Below are 23364 nucleotides of genomic sequence, written 5' to 3' on the forward strand. Positions count from 1 at the left end.
GTGGGCTTTCGGGATCTCTCTGGGCTAATACAGCTGTCCCCAGAGCTCTATGGGACGAGAATCTTGAGGAAGGACCTAAAATGACTTCAGTCATAGCCCTCTCTCTTCAAGAGCACTTGCTAAGTTCTGGCCACACCTTCCATTCCTTGCCTCCAAGTCTATCTGAGCTAGTGATGCCACGTGAAGCCAGGGCTGGGGCAGAGGGCCTTAGAGGCTAGCGCAAACAGTTTTGGACAAGGGTGGGAATTTCCACTCCTATCAGGAGAGCCATCAACGTTGTGTGCCCTGACCTGGGCCTTTGGCCTCCAAAGGGCAGTGGGAAGGCCGGCCCCAGGGCCAATCCCTGGCCATTAATCCCTCCTGCCAGCCCGAATATCCACCCAGTGTGGTCAGACAAAGGACTGCCGGGCCCAGTTACTGTGTTCCTCCCGCCCCAGGGGCTCCACTCAGACTCTGGGCCGCCTGGAATCCAAGCCCATGAGAAAGGGGCCACCTTCACTGACCGTCTTATGCCCGGATGCTCAGCCGCATCACGTCCGGCCCAGGGCCTGTGAAAAGAGGGCCCAGCCACGCTGAAAACACGGATTAGCCCTTGGGCCGCCCCCTGACACCAGTTTGCTCCACTCTGGGAAGCAGGCCCAATGGAGAGGGGGTAGACAGGCACAAAGAATTGGCAAAGTCTGGGTTCTCGTCCCTTTGGACTAGCTCCTCATGCGCACTCTTCTCAGAACTGGCAGAGCCAACCACACAATCAGGATCATTTATTGAACACATATTAACCAGACTATACACATGACCTGGGAAATCTCAGGGCCCTCCAAAAAACCTTCAGTCAGTCCTAGGATGCAGTGGCAGCCAATTTCCTCCTTAGAAGTACATCATGGAGGCTATGGCAGGGGCTTTGTTGGAGAGCCTTCATCCCTAAGGGAAGGTGAGAAAGGGGAAGTCTCCATCAATACTAGTTCTGCGTTTGAGTCCAGCTGCAGAGAACACTGTACCTGGCTGGAAAGGTGGCTTGCAGCCTCTCTCCTGATCCCCTGGTTAACACAGGAAAAAACCAACTAAACAAAACCAACCGAACAAACAAACCTCAAGATCCACAGCAGGCTAGGCCCTCTACACAATCCCTTTCTATGGAGGTATCATTGCTTGCTCTTGCTGCTGCAAAAACAGGCTTGAACAAGAGGTGGCCTTGTCCCCACAGCTCTGGAAGCCATGTTCTGCTGCCTCAGTGGCTTCTCTTACTTTCTTCTGTGGTGAGCTGTGCTGTGTGACTGCACTGTCTTGTGTTCCATGTGGTCTGTGCTGACACAGGACGAAGGGTGGAGAGAGCAGAAAGAACAGGGTCTGTGCTGGCGCTACGGTCCTTGTTTTGCTTGGGACACTGTCTCTAGATCTGCTTCTTTTTTCTTTCTGCTTCCTTGGTTCCCCTCCATCCATTTCTTAGTGTGCAGTTGTCCATCTCTCCACCAGACTGTCTCATTTCTCTCTTGCCCTGAGCAATGGCAAAAGGCCTGGCTCAGAAGCCCTTGATGAATGAAGCAGGCTGAACTGAGCTCAGAACTGAAGGAGAAATTGATTTAGGATCCATGTGGCCTGGACAGGACGTGGCAGTGGCCTGTGTGTAGGGACTCACTCAGATGCCTACTTGCTGAGATCTAGGATGTTGATAGGATGGCAGGCTGGGGCTGTGTGCGTGTGGGGTGGCTGTTCATTTAGAACATGGAATTGAGATGTCTTAGACATCCGTGTGGCTATGTCCAGTGAACAGCTGGGTCTGTTGACCAGGGGGTCAGGATAGAGAGCAGGAGGGAAGTAAGGTTAGCAGTTAAAGTCGATGGACAAACTGTAATTTATTTCTGAAGTCTTTCCTCTTTTGTGTGTGTACGTCATGTAAATGATGGGTATATGTGTAGGATGTGTGTGTTTGGGGGTGCCCATGTGTGGAGGCAGAAACAATCTCACGTGTCAGTCCTTACCTTCTACAGGGTCTCTTGCTCACCACTGCCTACTGTAAGCAAGCTGGCCCACAGTTTCTGAGGATTTTCGTTTCTGCCTCCTATCTTGCCATTCAAGTGTTGGGACTACTGAGGCACTCCTGAGCCCAGCTTCAGGTGGGGACTGAGTTTCTGAGGGCGGGACTTCACATTTGCATGTCAAGTGCTTCAGTCAGCAAGCTGTCCCCCAGCTGGTTACTTATTTTTGAGATGGAGTGTCAAATCACAGCCTAACCTAGCCATTACGTGTGTGCTATCACAGTTGACTAAAGCTTCCACTGTAAAGGGATGGGGTTCGAAGAGTGGTGATGGGTTTCACTCCAGCCCTGCTATTAGCCCTGTGAGGCTAGGTATACTACTTAACCTCTCAGAGCTTTGGTTTCTGTAGTCAAGAAATGGGATAAGAGTATCTATCTCCCAGGGAAGCTCAGATGCCAGTGAAATAAAGTCTTCACCAAATACAAAATCCTAAGCAGTGGTGATGGCGATGTCACCAGCTGAGAGTACAGCTAAGAGGGGAGCCCTTGAGCTCCATGTCTGAGTTCAGATTTCGACATTCTAGGCTATGGATCACGTGAAGCTAGCTTTGCTCATTTGGAGGGGGTAAGGCATACTCCGTCAGCGGTGGAGTCTGGAGACCCAAACTTTCTCAGGGGCTGACTGTACTCACAAGACCTTGACAGTAAGAGCCTCTGGAACTTAGCCTAGCAACTCTTCACTTGCCTCTCTGGTCTCTGCTCCACCTCCACTTCGATTGATCTTGTCTGTCTGTCTGTCTGCTTTAAGAAAAGTCTTCTTTATTTACCCTTTGGCTCTCTGTGTGTGGTGGTGGAGGATGGTACTTTAACAAAACTCTTCCATCTCTCCATCCCAATGATAGTGTCTGCATCAGAAAGACGTTCCTTCAGCCCCTCCCTCTGTGGAAGCATTTGGGGTATGTGGAAGCCTTTGGAGGGGCTCGTACTTTAAAACAGGTGGAGTACTTTTTACCATTTTATATCTTCAAAGAAAGTTCACAAGGTCTGGCTGGAGTCAGGGATGGATAAGGATGAAGGGGGTGCAGCAGGGAGAGTTAGACTGTCCAACTATCTTCCTGTAAAACAAAGGCAGCCCGCGTTATCCTCCATCACCCATGCTCTGGTTCTCTACTGCCCAAAGGCAGCTGGATACCTCCCTGATCAGCCACATAGGGTTCTGAGGGTTAGCAAAGACAGAGAATGGGAGCACAGGGGAGGGTGAGGGCTATCTGGCTGTTAGAAGGCACAAAAATAGGGACAGGGCAATAGAGTGTGCTGAATGGGTGGATTTGGGATTGGGATTGACCCAAAGGGGCGGGGGTAATAGGAGCAGTGCGACCAAATACCACGGAGTGGGGATGGGACTGAGACTGACTCAGGGATGAGGCAGGGTCTGAGAAAATTGACCCAAAGGGACTAGACCAAGGGAGGGGGAGAAACAGAGATGGGCTGCTAGCCTGAGAAGGGGGCTGGGAAAGAAATTAGAGGGCAGGTCCGAGCCCTCTCCTCGGGAGGTGGGGGTGTGTATCCATATAAGGCGAACTGCGACCCCTGCTCTCCCGGAGCTGGGGCAAGAGCTCCGCATCCCTAGGACCCCACCCCCCAACCCCGCACATGGATGCGCACGTCGCTTTCTCCGGCTTCCCGGCTCTGCCCTCGGTCTCGCCGTCGGGGCTGCAGCCGTCGGGGCCGCTAGCCGGAGCCGAGCCGGGGCGCGAACCCGAAGAGGTGACGAGCGGCGGGGACGTGGAGGCCACGGGCGCACCGGGCCCCGGGAGAAGGCGCCGGCGGCCGCTGCAGCGCGGGAAGCCGCCCTATTCGTACATCGCGCTCATCGCCATGGCCCTGGCGCACGCTCCGGGCCGCCGCCTCACGCTGGCCGCCATCTACCGCTTCATCACCGAGCGCTTCGCCTTCTACCGCGACAGCCCGCGCAAGTGGCAGAACAGCATCCGTCACAACCTCACCCTCAACGACTGCTTCGTCAAGGTGCCGCGTGAGCCGGGCAACCCGGGCAAAGGCAACTACTGGACGCTCGACCCCGCAGCCGCCGACATGTTCGACAACGGCAGCTTCTTGCGGCGCCGCAAGCGCTTCAAGCGCGCCGAATTGCCCGCGCCGCCGCCGCCGCCCTTCCCCTACGCGCCCTTCCCACCTGCGCCCGCGTCGCCCGCGCGTCTCTTCCGCCTAGACAGCCTGCTGGGCCTGCAGCCCGAGCCGCCGGGGCCCGTGGCGTCCGAGCCACCCTGCTGCGCCGCCCCCGACGCCGCCTTCCCGCCCTGCGCCGCTGCCGCCGCCTCCTCGCAGCCGCTCTACTCGGCTGTGCCCGAGCGCCTGGGGCTACCCGCTCTGCTACCGGCCGAGCCTCTCCTGACCTTGGCCGGACCGGCGGGCGCGCTCGGGCCGCTCAGCCCCGGGGACGCCTACCTGAGACAGCCGGCCTTCGCGCCGGGCCTGGAGCGCTACCTGTGAGCTGCCGTCCCGGCGGGAGCACCTGGCCGCGCCTCCAGCCCCGCCCGGAGCAGAGCGCGCTTGGCTCTGGGGCACACGCGCAGCGTGGCGCTCTCTGCTGAATCCCCTTGCCTCGGGCTGAACCTTCCTTGCCTTCCTCCAGCCCAGGGGAAGACTCTGACCATCTCACCACCGGACTGAAGCGTCCTCTCCAATCTGAGGCCTTCACTCCTCCCTCTTCTTGTACGCCCCACCTATGCACCCCCACAGTGGCAAGTCTCATGCTCTGGAGCTGGACGGTCACTAGTGGGGCCTTTACCCCCAAGAGTCCTGGTGAGTTCCAGTCTGGAAGCTTTTGTCTCAAGCCACCTCCTCGACCTCTGATGTTTTGCCAATGTCAGAGGTCAGACTCCTGGGTTTATTACTTCCACACCATCTTCCACCATTTACCAACAAGTCTGACAAGTTTGTCCCCCTACCCTGCCCTTGGTTTCTTACTGAGCCCCTCTCCCACACAGACACACCTGGCTGCTCTGTTCTGAGGACAGTTCTTCAGACCTTTCAGGGTTACAGCACCAGGGGCTCCTGACTGAATGGGGGGATTAATGGGCTTCTGTGTCTGCCCCGCCCCCGTGGAAAGAGCAGAACTGATCAAGTTGTTGTTATTTTCCAATCAAGCTAGTTTAATTAAAAAAACAAAGAAACCTTTGGGTTTATTGTGTTGCCTGGTAACTTGGGGAGTGGCTGGGAAGGACGGTGGGTGAGGTTTTCCTCTTGGGATTGACAGACCTGAATCTCCTTCCTGAGTCCTCAGTCTCCTGAAGTAGGATCCAGGAGGATAGCTGTGCACAGACCCAGCCTGGACAGTCTGCCACCCGCATCCTGCAGACGGTAGAGATGAAATGGGGTGTGGGCGGATGAATGAATGAATTTAGAAAGCCGGTTGCTTGATCTTTGAGACCATTCCCAATGCAAAAAAAAAGGGGGGGGTGGCGCACATTAATTTGCATTAATCTAATCATTTCTCAGCAAAGCGAAGTGTCCCTTTCTCAAAATGGGGTCCATGGACCTTTATCCCTGGGAGAAATGCCAGAAACGCAGGGTTTCAGGCCCTAGTACAGACCTATTGAATCATCACGTTCTGCATTTTAATAACATCCTCAAGTGATTCAGGAACACTATGCTGGAGGAGAGGCAATGGCCCAATGCTTTGGCCTCAACCTGAAAGACAAAAACTCCCTGCTCTGATGGAGAAACTAAGTCACACCTTCCATTTGTGCTCCCTGCTGGATTGGGCAGCAGCTTCGACTGAATTGATTCATGGTATACCCAGCACCAAGGACAGGGCAGCAACATCGCTGCCTCAGAGCTTGAAGAGTGAGCCAGGGACTTGGCTTGTGACCTTGTCCTGGTCTCTGGTGCTGACCAAAGGCTGTGCTTTTCCAAGATTTCCACTTCAGCTCCCAGCTTAGTAGATCTTGACTTGGGATAGGGAAGGGCAGAGGAGAGGATAATGTGTCACAAACCCAAGGTCTTATGGGAAATGCCTGATGTTCATCTCCTGGACACCAGTGTTTGAGGTTACAGGTGATGATGGAAGGTGAGGGTGGCCAGTGAGCAGCTAGCTCATAGGAGAAAGGCGTGTGGGAATCTGAGAAGGCAAGAAGGCCCTTTTAAAAATATATTAGAGTTCGAGACCAGCCTGGTCTACAAGAGCTAGTTCCAGGACAGGCTCCAAAGCCACAGAGAAACCCTGTCTCAAAAAACCAATATATAGGCCGGGCGGTGGTGGCGCACGCCTTTAATCTCAGCACTCGGGAGGCAGAGACAGGAGGATCTCTGTGAGTTCGAGACCAGCCTGGTCTACAAGAGCTAGTTCCAGGACAGACTCCAAAACCACAGAGAAACCCTGTCTCAAAAAAACAAAAAAACAAAACAAACAAAAAAAAACAATATATATATTATTATAATAATATATATTTATTATTATGTAATAATAATATATATATTATTATTAGAAAAGTGGTGCCTTCTCCTAGTGTTTGAGCTAGGGTCAGATCCAATTTGCTTGGTGCATTGAGGCCCTGATTATCTGTGGACTGACTGACTGGACAACTGAACCCCTTAGTGTCTAATGCTGTCTACCTTTGTGAATACTGACTATTTTGGCACTTTCTTATCCATTCTTATTTGCCATCCTCAAAGTGACTTGGGGGGGGGGGCACGAGAAGGAGAATGAGGTGGAAGTGGAGGCAATTTCTTTGTTCCTCACCTGAGAAAACTTGTCCACCCTGGGCCCAACAGGCAGCAGGAAATCCAGCTTTGGTTCTCTGATGAGGGTGCTCCACAAAGATCAAAATGCAAATTTTCTTCTTTTTCAAATGGTGTGGCTGCCCAGCTCTCAGCCTCCAAGCATCTGTTCATAAATGCCTCCTCAATTCAGGACATCTCCAGGGAAGGAAAGACCCCACTTGCCACCCTGAAGCCAAAAAATGCTCCCTTGGCTCTGAATTCTATTCTTTTCTCTTGTGGACTGGATTTCTCTGTGTAGCCCTAGCTGTGCTGGGACTCGCTATGTGGACCAGGCTGGCCTTGAACTCAGAGATGTGCCTGCCTCGGCCTCGCAGGTACTGGGATTTAAGGCATGCATGCACCACCATGCCTGGCTCTGAATCCCATTGTTACCACTGCAGACATCTCGGTGTCCAGGATTTGAGGGCACTCAGGAAAATGCTAGCAAGGTCAGTGTGGAACTGAAAACCTAGAATGACTTATTTTCCATTTCTTTTCTTTTTTCTTTTTCTTTTCTTTCCTTTTTCTTTTGGACAGGATCTTTATTCAACAGCATCATGGGTATGCTATGCCCAATAGAGATACAAACAAGAAAACTTGTGTATGTCTTCATAGAGTTTACAGTTTGGAAAGTCATGTCAAGTGCCTTAACTTTTTGACATTTTGTCAGATATGAAAAAGCTAGAATGTAACCCAGCTCTTCCATTAAGAAGCCCTGGAGATGGGCTGGGAGATGTCTCGTCATCCTACGCAAGCATGAGGACCTAGCTGGGATCACCAGTGTCACTTTGCTGGCTCACACACATCACCTCAGCTCTGTGAGGCAGACAGTTAGATCCTGGGACCTCACAGCTTGGTCAGTCTTGATGAAACCGGAGCTCCTTTTCACCGAGGGACCCTGTCTCAATAAGGTAGGTGGGCCTGGAGAGATGGCTTAGTGATTAAAAATACTGACTACTCTTCCAGAGGACTCCAGTTCCATTCCCAACACCCACATGGTGGCTCACAGTGTCTGTAACTCCAGTTCCAGGGGATAGGATGCCCTCTTCTGGCCTCCTTGGGCACTAGGCATGTACATGGTGCACAGACAAATATGCAGGCAAAACATTCTAACACGTAAATTAAAACTTTTTTTTGAAAGAAAAAAGTTAGAAGTTAGAGCTGTAGAGATAGCTCAGCGATTAACAGCATTTTCTGGTCTTGTAAGTACCTGGGTTCAGATCCCAGCACCCATATGGTGGCTCACAATTTTCTGTAACTCCAGTTCCAGGGGATCTGATATCTTATTTTAACCTCTTTGGGCACCAGATATACAAGTGGTATCCATACATACATGCAGGCAAAAATACTCATACACATAAAAAATTTTAAAAAACTAAAAGGAAAATCAGAAGTCATTTTAATCTGAAGGCATGCTTTAATGCTTATTTTATTGGTACTGGGGATTGAACCTAGGGCCTTGTATACCCTGGTCAAGCACTGTACCACTGAACTACATCTCTAGTTCTTTAACTTAGGTTTTTGTTCAATTGAAATTCGCACATAATGTCACAAGTCAAATAGCAATCAAAGCTCACAATTGGTGTCTCTCACTGCTCTTAAAAACTCTGCATCTGACCCTACGAGCAATAACTCCAGTGCAGTTCTCCAAATCCAGTCCTAATTTGTTTGTTTTGTAAGGTATTTCCATGATTATGTTCCTTTCTTGAGACAGGAATAAATGCCTTTTTCCCCATTTTTTTTTTCATGGTACTGGGAATCAAATCTAGGCCTTGAGCATGTCAATCAAGTGCTCTGTCAACGAAAGGCCACCTCGGCACAAATGATTAACTTTCATTTACCTCTAAAATCTCCTCTCTCCTATTGCCACCAAATTACTAGTTTTGGGCTGAATTCGTATTTATAATAACATTTATTCAATTAATTTGTATACTGTATACACTGTGTTATCTGATAAACCACGAGTATACAATGCTCACTTTTGTGTGTTCCATGTTTTAATTTTTCCAGTATGTCTTTTGTTTTCATTTACTCATTTTCTATCTACTGCTAAATCTCCCCCTTTCTTTCCAATATTACAATTTTCACAAGACCAAATGTATGAGAAAATTCATCACTGTTTTTTGCTGCATGTCTGCCCTCCTGGGGGAAGCTCTCCCACACTTCTCTGTCCTCTGGCTCCAGTCTGGACTGGTGGTTCTCCATGTCTGCTGTGCAGATGTTGCTCGGGAGTTTCTCGTTACCATTCCTTCATCTCTGTCCTGTGTAGCATCTTCTGTTTCCTGGATTCCATATCATCCTTTCTCTTTGTTTATTTCCTTGTTCCAGTAGAGGTAAATTGTTTTGGAAACCACATATCTGAAACTAAGATGATTATTTTAACATGAAAAGCTAAATATGCACTTTGACAGTGAAATAGTTGAGTCAGAGCTGTGTTCTGTAGACTTTCCCTGGGGGAGGGCGTAGGGAACGAGAGAATTTGGAGGTACTTCCTCAGTTTAGTATGGGTTACCTTCAAAGAAGCTGGGAAGGTAGCTCAGCATGCGGTGAGTGTTTGGACAGGAAGATGAACCACTGAAAATTATTTCTTTATTATTATTCTGTGTGTGAGAGATGTATATGCGTGAGTGCTATTGTGTGCATGCCACAGTGTGTGCATATGTCTTAGTGTGCATGTGCAGATCAGGGAACAATTTTTGGAAGTCAGTTTTCTCCTTCCATCATAAGTTCTGGGGAATCAAACTCAGGTTATCAGGTTTTCGTGGCAAGCCCTTCACCCACTGAGTCATGTTGCTCACTTGAGAAGGAGTTGAGAGAAAAGGCCCGCAGACAGAGATGGTTCCTGATCTAGGAGAACCTGAAATGTGAGGAAGATGGCTTGAACTTAGGATGGTGTCAAACTAGTTTGAGGGCCTGTAGATTGAGCTCAAGAAAGAAGCCAACATTATTATCCTTGCACATGGAAAACTGAGTACACAGGAAAGTGACACCCGTGACCATGGCCTGACAGTCGTGTCAACAGAAAAGTTCCTTCAGGCAATTGTCAGATCGCTGGATGTAATTCGGGTTTACCTAAGAAAGAATAATGAGCAAAGTGGAGGGCCCTCCTTCGGTGTGGCTGGGTTATGGAAGCTCATGTGAAGTACCTCGCTGCTCTGGGAGATGCTAATATTATGGGACAGGGAGGATTTTGCAAGATACAGGAGTTCATATCGTATACTTTTAAATGAAAACAATCCCATGGCCTCCAAAACAATTGAAAACTTATTTAAATAAATAACTCTTAGGCTAGAAGAGAGTTAATATTACAGACTACTTATAAGTATATAAATTGAAAACCATACATTTATAAAAGTGGACTTTTAAATCCTTAAGCCAAACTTATGCTCAGAAAAACTTTTGTAACCGCAAGCTATGTAAATGGTGTTAGAGGAGACGGGAGACACTTAAAAGGCTATCACAGAAAGAGATGCTTGGGGCAGGGGGAGAAAAGCAGATGTACAAAGCCACAGAAAGAACTGACCACTGGGGGCTGGAGAGATGGCTCAGAGGTTAAGAGCACAGACTGCTCTTCCAGAGGATCCAGGTTCAATTCCCAGCACTCACATGGCAGCTCACAACTGTCTGTAGCTCCAGTTCCAGGGGATTTGACACCTTCACACCAATACAAACAAAACAAATTTAAAATAAATTATTTTTTTTTTTAAAAAAGAACTGACCACTGACTAAAGTCTGGCTTGATTAATGTAGGGGGGGCTGCTAGGCTTAGTAGATCTTTGAGCACAGCAAATAAACCCTTCAGAGGCAGTTCCTCAAATGCCCCCAGAGAACACACCTAGGCTGACTTACCTACAAATGCTGCCAAACCACCAAGAAACTTATTTTTTTTTTAGAGATATAAATTGTTCCAGAATACAGAAGCAATGAAAGCTATCCCAATTCAATCTACTTTATGAGGTTATGAAAACCTAATAAAGTTGGGTGCGGTGGCATGTGTCTTTAATGCCAGCAGAGGTAGGTGGACCTCTGTGAGTTCAAGGCTAGTTTGGTCCACAAAGTGAGTTCCAGGCCAGCCAGGGCTACATAGAAAGATCCTGCATTAAAAAAAAAAAAAAAAGAAGCAAAAACAAAAACCCTAACAAATATTATGTAAACCTAAAGTTATTATCTAACCTCACTTATGAAAGATACAAAATCCCCACAACAAAATTCCAGCACATTCACTTAGAATTATTAGCTTCCTCTTATTGATATTTTATATTTATTATATGTGTGTGTATGTGTGTGTGTGTGTGTGTGTTGTGGTGTGTGCATGAGTGCAGATGCCCAGAGGGGGGAGAGAGTCAGATTCCCCTGGAGCTAAGGTTGTAAGGGGGCTGTGAGCCATCTGGTGAGGGTTTTGGAAATCAAACCCAGGTCCTCTGGAAGACTAGTATATGCTCTTGCTCAATGAGCCACTTCTCCAGCTTCCTTTTATAAGTGATCATTCCCTTTTATAAATTAGGAAACTGAAGTTTCTAAAAGTTAAGTCATTTACCCAGGTCAAGCCACAGAGCGACTAACTTGACGGATTCAGGACTTCCTGCAGGTCTGCTTAACTCCAAGGCCAATCTTCTTCCTCTGATGAAGAACTGAGTGGAAGTGAAAATTTGGATGGAAAGCCCCAGCCACCAGTAACATTCCTCAGCTCACCCCAAGTGTCCCCTCCCCAGTACCCACTCCTAGTTTGAATCTTGAAAGGCGTCATTTCGAGCCCAGTGACAGGTTTTATATTTCTCTTTTCTTGACTCATTTTCAATTCCCATCCCAGGTTGCTTCCTCTGCTTGTCTTTCCCCCTGGACTCCTGGTCTCCTTCCTCTTCCCCACCAGGTTTATGGGGACAAAAGCGCCACCTGTTGGCCACGTTGTATGCACTTATCTGAGGTAGGAAATTAATTGGAATGAAGCCAGGATTTCCCTCTTGGATGCCATACTAGCATGATGGGGACCAGGTCCTTGCTCCAGTCTGAACCCCACTTTTTTGGTATGGAATAGGAAACTGACTGTGGTTTCCACGTTTTCTTTCTTTCTTTTTTTTTTTTTTTTTTTTGGTTTTTCGAGACAGGGTTTCTCTGTGGTTTTGGAGCCTGTCCTGGAACTAGCTCTTGTAGACCAGGCTGGTCTCGAACTCACAGAGATCCGCCTGCCTCTGCCTCCCGAGTGCTGGGATTAAAGGCGTGCGCCACCACCGCCCGGCTGGTTTCCACGTTTTCTAAGAATCCCAGTCAGATCTCCAACTTCCTCTCCACTTCCTCTTGGCAGCGCTTGGTAGCTGCTGCACTGCTCTACTTGGAGTGAGGGCAGGATGTGTAGGTCTAGGTGCAGAGAAATGCCCTGCGCTGTAAGAGGGAAACTGAGGAAAAGGTGCTAGGCTGAGGCAGAAAACAATTCAGATGCCCAGTCAAGTTTTCCACTTTCCTTGTTCTCATAGAAATTCTTAATTCCCCCTAACTCTTAGATTGGGCCAGGCTCTGTCCTGCTCCACAGCTGAGACCTCAGGGACAAATCAGATACTGTCTCAGCTTACAGTCTGGCAGGCAGTCACACAGCGTGCCAAGTACTTCACATGACCAGAGAGCTGGAAAGTAACTTGGCCACTCACTCATCTTGAGACTCTACCTTGACCTCCTCCTAAGCCTCCTATGAAAACAGGAAGAATGTACCCAGTTCTCTCTGCCATGCTATGATGGCCTTTGTACTGGCAAGTGAGGGTTTTCTGCTCTGTGTCAAATGAGGTGAGGGCTGGTGACATGGCTCAGTGGGTGAAAACACTTGCCACCAAGTCTAATGACCTGAGCTCAACCCTGGAGCCATGCGGTGGAAAGAGAGAACAAGCTCCTACAAGACATGGCGATTCTGCTCTAATGTCTTCCTTATGAGGCAGCCTGAGGTGGACATGTTGAGGCTGTGGCCTGGGTTGCCTGTCATCTTCAAGGGTTGAGGAGACTAGAGACAAGAAACCTGGGTCCTACTTGAGGAAAACAGCCCCCACCAGAGGCAGTCCGCAGTTTTGAGATGGAAGGGGATCAGGATGACTCAGGCTTCCTGAAGGAGCTTGGCTCTGAGTTGAGATTTGAAGAAAGAGAGAGTAGGAACAGCTTCACTGGTTCCTATGAAGCCTTCTCTTCCTCCATCCACTGGAATCTTGGCCTAGAAAACTGGATGGGAAAAAACACTGTTTTCAAGGCATTCTGGACCAAGGGAAGGAAGCGCTAAAGACAGAAGGGAACAGAGCAGGAGGAAAGCAGAGGAGATTTTCAGTCCTAGTAATACCTGCCTGCTTCCCTACCTGATGTTCCCCTAGGCACAGTCACTGGCACCCCCTAGACCTAGCTACCCAATGTCCTGTCTTCAGGACACGCAGACACCAGTTATCTTTCCAGGTTGGAGTGCCCTAGGAAATATCCAGCACACACTCAGGATTTATTACTCTTGTGTTCTGTACACTAAGACTTATTTATTAGAATGATCCGATTGTCTCTTTAAAATTGTTTTATTTTGCAGTTGGAGCTCCTCAGTTGGGAGAGTGCTTGCCAGGTATTTTGGCTGCATACACAAACCAACACAGATAGATTATTATTCTAAAAAAGATCCACCATGGCTAGGGTTGGTGGAGTATACCTTTAATATCAGCACTCAGGAGGCAGAAGAAGGTGGATCTTTGTGAGGCTAGCCTGATCTATACAGCAAGTTCTAGGGCCACATAAGAAACGAAACAGAGAAACAAACAAAAAACTCAAAACAACAGCAGCAACAGCAAAACCAAAACCCAAGCCAAACCAACCAACCAAACAAACAAACAAAACTTCCTACAATTGGAAGCATAAATGTTTCTACTATTTCATGATCCTTTTCACACAACAAAATATCCCGGAGCTCCTTCCAGGCGAATGTATGAACTTCTCGATTCTGTTTCACACTGCATACTCTTCTGCTCTAGGGACTGCCATCATTTACTTACCACCCACCCTCCCCGATGGGCACTTATATTGTCTCTAGTCCTTTGAACCAGTGCCACAAGGAAGCCTTGCACCCACTTCCCACCCATGTACAGCACACAAGCAAACAGACGCGAGTTCCTACTCAGCCCTCGCCAGGGCACCCACTTGCCATATACTGGCGCTTCGGATAACTGCCTCCTCTTATTTCTCAGAAGGACCCCTCTTGACCATGCACAGAAGTTTTCAAACTCCACACCTCTTCTGCCAGAGCCTTTTATCAGAGTTTATCTCTAGCTCCCCTTGTCAGATATTTTGGCGTCTAAATCTGGTCAGCTGGGGTTCTTGCCTCCCCAACTCTGGGTTGGTCTATGCGCTGACTGCCGCCCTACGATGATGGGTCCTCCTCCCTTTCAGTCCACAGTCCTGGATCGAGTGGCAGATATTTTTACCCCCATCTTTCAAGCCCCTCATCTTCCAGACATACTCGCTTGTCCTATAGCTCCAATTGTGACTACTCCCCTATGGCTGTAGGATCAGTCCACTTCACAGCCCTTTGGGGATATCCTAGCAGGAGGACGAGGCAGTCTCTTTTGTCAGAATCTGGGGGGCTTAGAAAGGGCAAAGTGATATAGTAAAGTAGTTAGCATTGCTTTGAATGGTAGCTGCTGCATTCAGAATTGTAGCTGGGGCGCAGTCACTGAGTTCTGATCTCGAGCCTGGTTGTCTGGGATATATGCATTTTGAATTTGTCCGATGAAGAAACTGAGGCCCTAGAAGAGGTAGGGACACAGCTAAGCTCACACAAGACAGAACCAGTTCCAGATGTAGAGCCTGGGTCTCTTGTCCCAGGCTCCACTGCTTCCCATTAGCTATAGAGCAAACCAAAAGGAGAAGCATTGCATTCTCCTAGAAGGGTGAAGCTGGCTGGCATTGTGCAACATGTCCAGCAAGGTTGGAGAGACTGGTAAAGAACCTTGCTCAGACATCTTGACTTACGATAAGCTTTCGTTTCAGTACTGCGTCTCACAAGTCTCTAAAGTGACGAGCTAGAAATTTTTTTGGTCCGAGTCCAAAATCCAGCTACCTACTTTACAAGCAAGGAAATGGGAGCCTTCAGAGATTATTATCTGAATGCTATAGGATGACCTGAGCCCTTCCTGCTTTACTGGAGGCCACTAATACAGTTACTCAGTGATTGCCCAGCTTCTATGTCAGTAACAGGGAGCCCACACCCACCAAAGCGAATGCCATTCAAGACACAGCATTTGCCAGGAACATTCTCCTTATTAGGGGTCACGGACTGTAAGTCTCATTCCAGCTTTCTGAGTCTCCTTTGCCAAATAAGTCTCTGGTCCAGATTAACCCTCTACATACTGGATAGGGCGGCTGTGTCTACCCTTTAGTCTTCAGGTTGACAACCCTGGGCCTTTCCTTTGTGTCTATAGGACATTTTGCCATCCTTCCTATATTAATTAAGGTTGGGTTTTAGCTGAATAACAGCTTGCTTTCCAATGTTATCAGGGGCTAAAACACACGGACTTTTCTGCCCTTGAAACAAAAGTCTATGCAGGCAGTTCAGGGATCATCTTCCCTGTAACTTTGTTCTTGGTGAAACTGAACTCAACTGGCAGAAATTCAATACACCTTCACTTAGCATAAGGGATTGCCCACCCACCATGCTTCTGGAAAGTGGAAGGTACAGCTGGTTGCAGGCCCCCAAATTCTGTTATTTTATCAAGCGTCCATCACTCTCTGTGGACTACTTCTTTCTTGGTGTGGGCTTCAGTGTCTGATAGCATTTTCCACCTGATAGCGAAGATGGTTTTTGGCAGCTCTAAGCCTGTGTACTTGTTTTCCAGTCCAAAATGAGAAGGATGCTTTCCAGAATCCCAGGAATCATGTATCTTGGAGTCTCACAGAACAGAGGTCCTCACATCTTAGTATTCACCTAACTGCAGTACAAGTGGCCGGCTCAGCTTAGGTATACAGTAGGAGTGACTGGCTCAGATTAGGTATACAGTAGGAGTGACTGGGTCAGATTAGGTATACAGTCGGAGTGACTGGCTCAGTTTAGGTATACAGTAGGATTAACTGGCTCAGTTTAGGTATACAGTAGGAGTGGCCTGCTCAGCTTAGGTATACAGTAGGAGTGACTGGCTCAGTTTAGGTCATCTACTGTTTGACTGGTCACTGGGCTTCGGACTGGCAATGCTATGCTTGAACCCAGCTGGGTTGCTTATCTGCTCCTGGAGCTAAGTGGGAAGAGAATAGAGTTGGACACACCCACTAGACCACATAGATGGCAAATCAAACCAAAACAAAACAGGGAGAGGCTGAAGCAAAGCACACAAATGAGAAGCCCAAAGGCTGGGGCCAGGAATCATGGCCAAGGGTTCCAGTTTCAGGCAGACTTGGGGCGATGTACCTAGACCTCTCTCTGTTTCCCTCTGCTCATTTCAGTTTAATTTCACAAATAGGGGAGTCAGAGAGAAGACTCTTGGTTCCTGAGATCGCTTATCTTCCTGCACAGGGCATAAGGGCTGGCCCTGTTTCTGCCATTGACGAAAGGATTCTAGCTCTAAAACCAGAAATTTTGCTACAGAGTCTGTTCAGGGAAACGAGTTTCTCTTCCCCTCAATGTTGGGTGATGAAGGGAACAACTCTATTCTCAAAGCACCCATAATTCTGCTTATAGTTTAAACTTGCTGTCTGGGGAGACCAAGCAGGAGAGACCAGCCACAAAATTCATTCTACCTTTAATTCCCTATGCACATACCCGACACCACTGAAAGCTTAGTGTGTGTTGGGCTTTGTACCTGGAAGAGGACAAAATTATTAACAATAACAATGCATGATACGTACGGAGCCCTTTCAAAGTTTGGGAACTGGCCTAAGTACACACACACATTATCTTATTTGGTATACATAACATCTCACCGTGGTAGGTACAGTCATTGCTCTCATTTTATAGAGGAAAGATAAGGATGAAGATAATATAATTTTTGTTCTCAAGGAGCTTACAGTCCACAAGAACAACTGGACAGCACACCCGACAACAGGGAAGCTATGGCTTTGAGTGGGAGCCCCTCAAAGAGTGGGAGGCCTGAGGTATTGTAGGGGAAGTGGCTCAAAAAATGTGACTTTTAAAATAGACTAAGAAGGACCAAGAAGAATAAATGAGTCAGGCTGAAGGTGAATAGGGAAGGGCAAATCAATCAGGTTAGGTAGAGAGCAGGGTTTGGTGGTGAGGCTGGATGAGAAGGCGGCACCAGGCTGTGGCTTCCTGTGCTTGGACACAAGCATACCTCCCTGAGAAGTAAGCATGCAAATGGTTCAGAAAACTGGGCAGGGATCCCTGAGGGCCCAGGCAAATCAACTGCAAGTCACACTTCCCTTTCTGCACCAGGAGGCCGCCTTCAAAGGTTCTGGGTCCACCCAAGGAAGAATTAGCAGAAAAGATCTCGGGCCCTTCCTTCCATGGGCAAAAGAAGTCATGGTTGATGGAAAACGGTGATGTTTATCTATGTTAAAGCTGTTCCCAATCTCCAGCCCCGGCCACTTGCTCACATAAAACATTCAGCCAAATCCTGAATATTGGAGCCTTTCAGAGCAACTCATTCTGGTCTGTAGCTGGGGGTGAGGGTGGGGGGATTCTGACATCCCAGCCCGACTGCCCTGTCTGTGTTCTTTCTGGTCCTATTCTGGAGCAGCGAGCCCCCTCCCCAGTTCCCGCCTCATCCCCTCTAGGCTCCCCACCAGAAGAACCCCATCCCCACAGTATGTGGCTCTCCTTCTGGTGAGAGGGAGAGAACTCTGGCCTGGGAAATTCAGTACTAAGCTTCCAGTTCCCACCTCTACTGCCAATCTGCTGTGGGACTCTCAAGAAATACATTTGTCTCTGCATTTCCATTTCCTCATGTGAAAACCGAGCTTTGAAAAATCTACAATCCATAGGGAATTCAGAACATGCCACATTCTGTGACAGACCACCAGGGCAGGACCCACCAAAAATTCCCGAGGATGCCGGATTTTATTATTAGCAGAACTCACAGGCCCACAAGAGACCTGGTCCAAACGACCTGTCTTTAAATGCATTGTGGATACAGGTCCTTAGAAGACAGCAAGATCACTGTCTTTAAAATCTCACTATGGGGTTTCCACACACAGAGAAATAAACTCAGCTGCTCCCTTCACCTCTGAAACACCATATTACTTTTGGTATATGCAATTATTTTCTAGTATTATCTTTTTTCTTTAATAAGTATATGTTACCTCACAATAATAAACACATCAACAATCAAAAAAAAACTTCACTGTCTAGTTTTAGACTTCAGCTTTCCTTTACGGAGATGGGGGGGAGCACACTTCGCACGGCACGCAAGGGGTGGGTGTGGAGAGATGAACGGTCTCTTTGAAAATGGGTGGGGCAAGAAGCAGGTGGACTCCGCAGTGGTGAGCTGAGCTGGAGTTGAGGGTCCAGGCAGTTAGGTTTTGAAGAATTCAGAGCAGGAAGAGGGTAGGATGGGCTTCTCTCAGGAGGTTTCGGAGGGATTTGAAGTATGCCGATAGGTTGAGAAAGGCCGCCAAGGTGAACAAACGTAGAGTTCAGCCATTCCAAGTTTCTGGATGAATGCCAAAGAAGTGAATCGGGGTGGAATGGGAAAATGGTGATTTGGTATCAAACTGGAGAGCAGTTCCTGACTTTGCGTGGATGCGACGCTCCTCCAGAGGTCGCTGTTTCCCATCATAGCGGCTGAGCAGCTAGGTCGGGGCTCTGCCTGGTCCCTCATTCACCTTCCTCTGGGTTCAAGAGGCTCCGCCAAAACCTCCCAAGCCTGGGAGTTCTGTAGTACTTCCCTGTCTATACGAGAGCCTACCACTTCACCAATCACTCGCGAAGGTGAAATGTAACCGAGTGCCCAAGATTAGGCACAGTTCCCTTCTGCTTTACCCCAATTTATGACGCTGGAAGAGCGTTTCATTCCGGAGTTCCGTTGTTCTAGTAACTGGTAAGAAGGAAGTCGCGGCCGATGCTCACCCGGCTCTGTGGTAGCTTTCCGCACTCTGCATCTCCCAGATTTCTATCGCTCCTCTCTAGATCTGCAAGCTAGCACAGAGTCCTTTCCTCTGACGTTGAGCAGCTAGTCCCAGACCTAGTCTCTGCTCGTCAGATTGTAGAGAAACGCTGTAAGCTTGAACAGCCAGTCTTTCAGGGAAGTCTCAGGTCACTCTGGCCCTGTGAACATCGTGTGAGGTCCGCAGTGGAAGTCTCCAAGGGGACCGGCGCTGGCCGCTCTGGGGGTGTTATTGATCACACTGAGCAAATTCGACGAGGGAAAAGACATATACCCGGACCCTCAGACCTAGGACCCATAAAATCCACCAGGGAAGGTGTAGACCCGCGGCATCCACTCCAGCACACCTGGAAGTGTCCCCATTTACTGACCCCACCGCAACCCAGTTCTCTCAATAATCCAGTAGCCTTGAGCTCTTCAGTAAGTTGAGCGGGCATCTCAGCTCAACGGTTTGGGGGTGGCGCTGTTTTCACCCACTCTCGATCCTGCAACCCTCTTCCCACGAACCGGAATCTACAGGATTCATAGCTTGCCCTGGTCTCAACCACTGCAGCAGAGTAAGTCAAAGGAGCTTTAAGCAAGCCTCTCACTGCTTTGTCTGAGAATAGATGGCTCAGAGGGGATCTTGGCCAGGAGTAATGGAACCAGAGAAAGATGGCGACTTTGTTACCCTGAGCTGTGGGATAGAGCAGAGGCGCCTGGGGTTGGGCTGCTGGACTGCTGAAATCATTGTGGATACACTGGAGACAAGCCATCTGTCAGCTTTATGTCTAGGGTCCCCAGTCTCCTTAAGTCCGTCTCTGTAGTCACAGGATCTGGAGTCTCTGCCTCCAAATCCAGCTAAGGGAAATTTAGATTCCAAAGCAGGTTTAGAGCTAGGATTTTTAGCCGAACAATCGTCTCCCTCTCAGGACAAGGCTGTGGCTGTTGGAGATGGGGAGGAGGCTAGCATCGACTCTGCAGCTTTCCCCAAGGTTGGCTGGTTGGTAAATAAGTGTGTACAAGTGCGTGGACATGCTCTGTGCAGCTTCAGCCTCTTTCCACAGCCTAGCAGTGGCCGGGGCAGGTCAGGGCACTCACTCTTAGAGCTCCAGATGCGAAAACTGCAGGCTATATTCTTCCCTAGAGTCGGGACAAACTCCCTGTCAGCTGCTCAGTATTTTAGCAGTTTTGTCATTGACTTAATTGTATCCATACAATCTTGGGAGAGCGCTCCTGTCTGGGATCCACGGAGAATGGCTTCTCTGTAGGGACCTTGAGAGAGACTGGAGAGATAGACTGCTTAGAAGCTAGTGGGAGCAACACATGCTTCACAACGAACACAACTCCTGGCCGGTTTTAAAAAGCATTTTGGAATGAAAGACTCTGCATAGATAGATAAACCATCTCCCCAGGAGCTACTTCTCAATGGTTCCAGGCGGCTCAAGCTAGGCCACTAGGCCATGAGGCAGGTGGAGGCTTCTGGGGCTTAACTAGAAAGATGTAATCAAGACCTGCTCCCTCCCATGCTTCCTGCTCCTTTGGGGTTGTCCTACGCATGGGAGTCCAGGCTTCACAGACCATGCACAGATATTTGCCAAGAGAACAACAAACTCCCATAGGGTGAAGGCACCACTGTGTGACAGGCTGAGTCTGAAGGTAGGAAAGGCAGGGGCCGTGGATTCCTAGGGTAGCGCTTCTCCCAGTCTCTGGTGGCTCTGCTCTGGGCAGTGTTTAAAACAACCTGGTCTAGAGCCTTAAACGGGGTAAAAGAGCCACAGAAACGTCTCGCTAGGCAAGGGGCAAGGTCTGAAAAGCAGCTGTCTGGATTAGTAGATGAGTTCTGGGATGCGTGGGCTGTAAGGTAGAGAACCTCAAAAACCTGCCAAATCTCATCCCGCTGGGGCCATTCCTTTCCACTACTGTTGAAGTGTTGGTGAAGTTTGGTTGATTTAAGGTGGTGCCCCACTACTGCCTAGCAGAATAGAAGCTGGGAGGGTCTTGGCTGCTTTCTCCCAGCTTGAGCTTCATTCTCAGTGAATGAGTGGAAGGAAGGGCAAGGATGTGGTGGCTGGCAGCAAGAGCTGGTGGTGTCTTGCATGAAGTCTTTTAAAGGAGATCTGGGTAACAACACTTTAGCCGGCACCACCCTGAGGCCGAACATGTAGCTCGACTCTGAAAAATCAGAAAACCCTGGCAACACAGGAGGTTATTTATGAGCTTGCCATTTCTGAAGTGAAGGTGAAACCGACTAGTCAGCAGGGGTTCCCCTCTCTTTAGTGGACACTAGTTGAGTATCCCAGGGTGGAGATGAATATAGCTGGGTAGGAGTAAGGATGTGGTTAGTGGTGTAGAATATCTGAGTGGGTTCCTGAGGGAGGGAGGGAGCAAACTTGAAGTATGTGTGTGGTTGCCAGAACATTCCAATTCCAGGGCCACCAGTCTCTTGTCCAATTTACTGTCCCTGCTTTGAGGGCTGGACCTATTCTGTTTCCCAGAGATACTTTGTTTATGCAAATCCAGCACACTAAGTGGGTCCACTTGGTCAGATGTCCCAGAGGGGCTTGGAGAATTTGTTCTCAAAAGTTAAGAAGCTTTCCCTGCCTTCATCGATGCAGGCTGCTCTTAGATAAAGGAATTCTTCCATTCTTATATGTGTTTTCTTGCATTCAGCCTAGCAAGGCTGCAGATTTCCTCCTTATAGCCTCAGCTTATTCTCTCTCTCTCTCTCTCTCTCTCTCTCTCTCTCTGTGTGTGTGTGTGTGTGTGTGTGTGTGTGTGAGAGAGAGAGAGAGAGAGAGAGAGAGAGAGAGAGAGAGAGAGAGAGAGAGAGTTCAGCACCATGTCTGGAGATGTTACTATAGTATTAATAAATAGTCCCCATCTGGACCAGGACTTGAGAACCAGATGGGAGACCGAATTTTCTCTGACACCCTTCTCTCCCAGAGAATAGGGCACCTAGAACCTACATAATCAGTGGCTTATAGTGACTGCTTTTATGTACTGCTTACAAGGTAAATTCATCTTATTTTATTTATTAACTTAATTCTGGGACAGGGTCTCATTCTGTACCACTGGCCTGGAACATGAAGCAAACCTCCTGCCTCAGCATTCTGAGCACTGGAGTTACCACCAAGTCAGGCTTGAGGTAGGTGTTCTAAATTTTATTTTAGAGGAATAGACAGGCAAAAAAGTTAATAAAATTAGCCAGGTGATACAAGGGTAACTGGCGATGCCAAAATTGGAATCCCAGCAGTTTAACTCCTCTGACCCTGCTCTTATCTGCGCTGCAAACCAGGAAAGTTGGACTCCAAGGGGAAGTTACCTAATGAGGGTCACAGAGGCTTTGAACTATGGGGCGCAGTAGGGACCGAAGCCACCGCTGCCTTGGCCACTGTGCGGCGCTGTTGGGAACAGTCAGTACACTGCCCAGTTCTTAGCCTCACCTCATCCGAACCCTTCCAGCCCCAGGAGGTTGAAATGGGCTCACTATAAACTGGAGCGACTTGTTTCTGGGTCCTAGAGGGAGAATAGGGAAGAGGGGCCTAACAAAATGGGCAGAAATCTGGCTGGTGGAAAGAGCACCATGGACCAACTTTCTGTGCAAAAGGTCCACAGATTAAAAAGGCAACACTAACCCAGGGCTGAGGTTAAATTTCAACGGGGGGAGGTCTCTGTGGGAGCTCTGTTGTAAAACCTAAATCCAGAAATTATGAGCGGGATTGTCAGACTCAGATACAAACATCTAGGCAAACACAGTTTCCGCAGGAAATGCAGACAGATTCACAGGGGTCAAGAGAGACGATTACAGAGATTGAGATGGTGGGATGGAAAACAGCGCTAGGCAAACCCGAGCTAAGGACTATAGGCGTGCGGAGAATGCGGCGACAGCGGAGACCAGTCACTATGGGGAGCCGGAGCAGGCGGTGCTCTCCTTGGGTCTTCCCTGGAATAGTGGTAGGGCCGAGGGTTCGGAGGGGAAAGACAAGACCACAGCAGAAATTTCTCACCTCTCTGAGTCGGATCTTCCGGCGCCAAGTTTGCTCCTCCAGATCACTCTCCCATCCAGCCTGCTGGAAACTCCTGGAACTCTAGGAAGGCCTTGTCCGCCTTGGCTCACTCGCGATCCGACGGCACATCTACCCGGGTGGCCTGGGTGACGCCTTGGGGAGATGAGGGGAGGAGGTCCGTAGCCGCGGCCACTAGCTGCAGCTGCGCCAGTGTAAGCCTTGACTCCCAGCGGCTGAGAGCGCTGAAGACTGTGGCTCCAGGGGACCATGGGTTTGCGGGAGCTGCGAAGAGAAGGATGACCCGCCTCCAGCCACGCGAGCCTAGCTCCCGCCACCGCGGCAGTTTGTTCCCGCCGGGCCGGGGTGCGGAGGACCTCTGCCCGCCCCCTTCCTCCCCGCCCCACCCTGCCCAGGGAGCTCCGCCCCGGGCCCACGGTTCTTCCGCCTTAGGCGGCCACCAGGCGGGAGGGACTAATCTCCCGAAGTCCCACTTCTGTCTCTAGGGGCCCAGGGGCCAAGATTCGACTGGGTAACGGGTGGCATCATGTTTTTCCTCCTGTGC

At 49.1% G+C, this 23364-nt stretch overlaps 1 protein-coding gene and 1 long non-coding RNA gene across 2 annotated transcripts; one reads left to right on the plus strand and one right to left on the minus strand.

Annotated features, from left to right (window-relative positions):
• Positions 1-3628: 3628 nt before the first annotated feature.
• Positions 3629-4486, plus strand: Foxe3 (forkhead box E3). The gene has a single exon (XM_057785631.1). The coding sequence runs from the start codon at positions 3629-3631 to the stop codon at positions 4484-4486; it is 858 nt and encodes a 285-aa protein (XP_057641614.1).
• A 4164-nt stretch (positions 4487-8650) lies between these two features.
• Positions 8651-23152, minus strand: LOC130883309 (uncharacterized). Its single transcript, XR_009057965.1, has 3 exons — positions 22803-23152; positions 12770-12955; positions 8651-9121 (listed from the first exon to the last, which is right to left on the minus strand). It is a non-coding gene; the product is annotated as an uncharacterized LOC130883309 (long non-coding RNA).
• Between the last annotated feature and the right edge of the window lie 212 nt (positions 23153-23364).

The sequence above is a fragment of the Chionomys nivalis genome, chromosome 11, assembly GCF_950005125.1.
Source record: "Chionomys nivalis chromosome 11, mChiNiv1.1, whole genome shotgun sequence".
NCBI lineage: Eukaryota > Metazoa > Chordata > Mammalia > Rodentia > Cricetidae > Chionomys > Chionomys nivalis.

What these genes read in the sequence shown, in the direction of transcription:
- Foxe3 (XM_057785631.1), top strand. Translation starts at nt 3,629, where the DNA reads ATGGATGCGCACGTCGCTTTCTCCGGCTTCCCGGCTCTGCCCTCGGTC.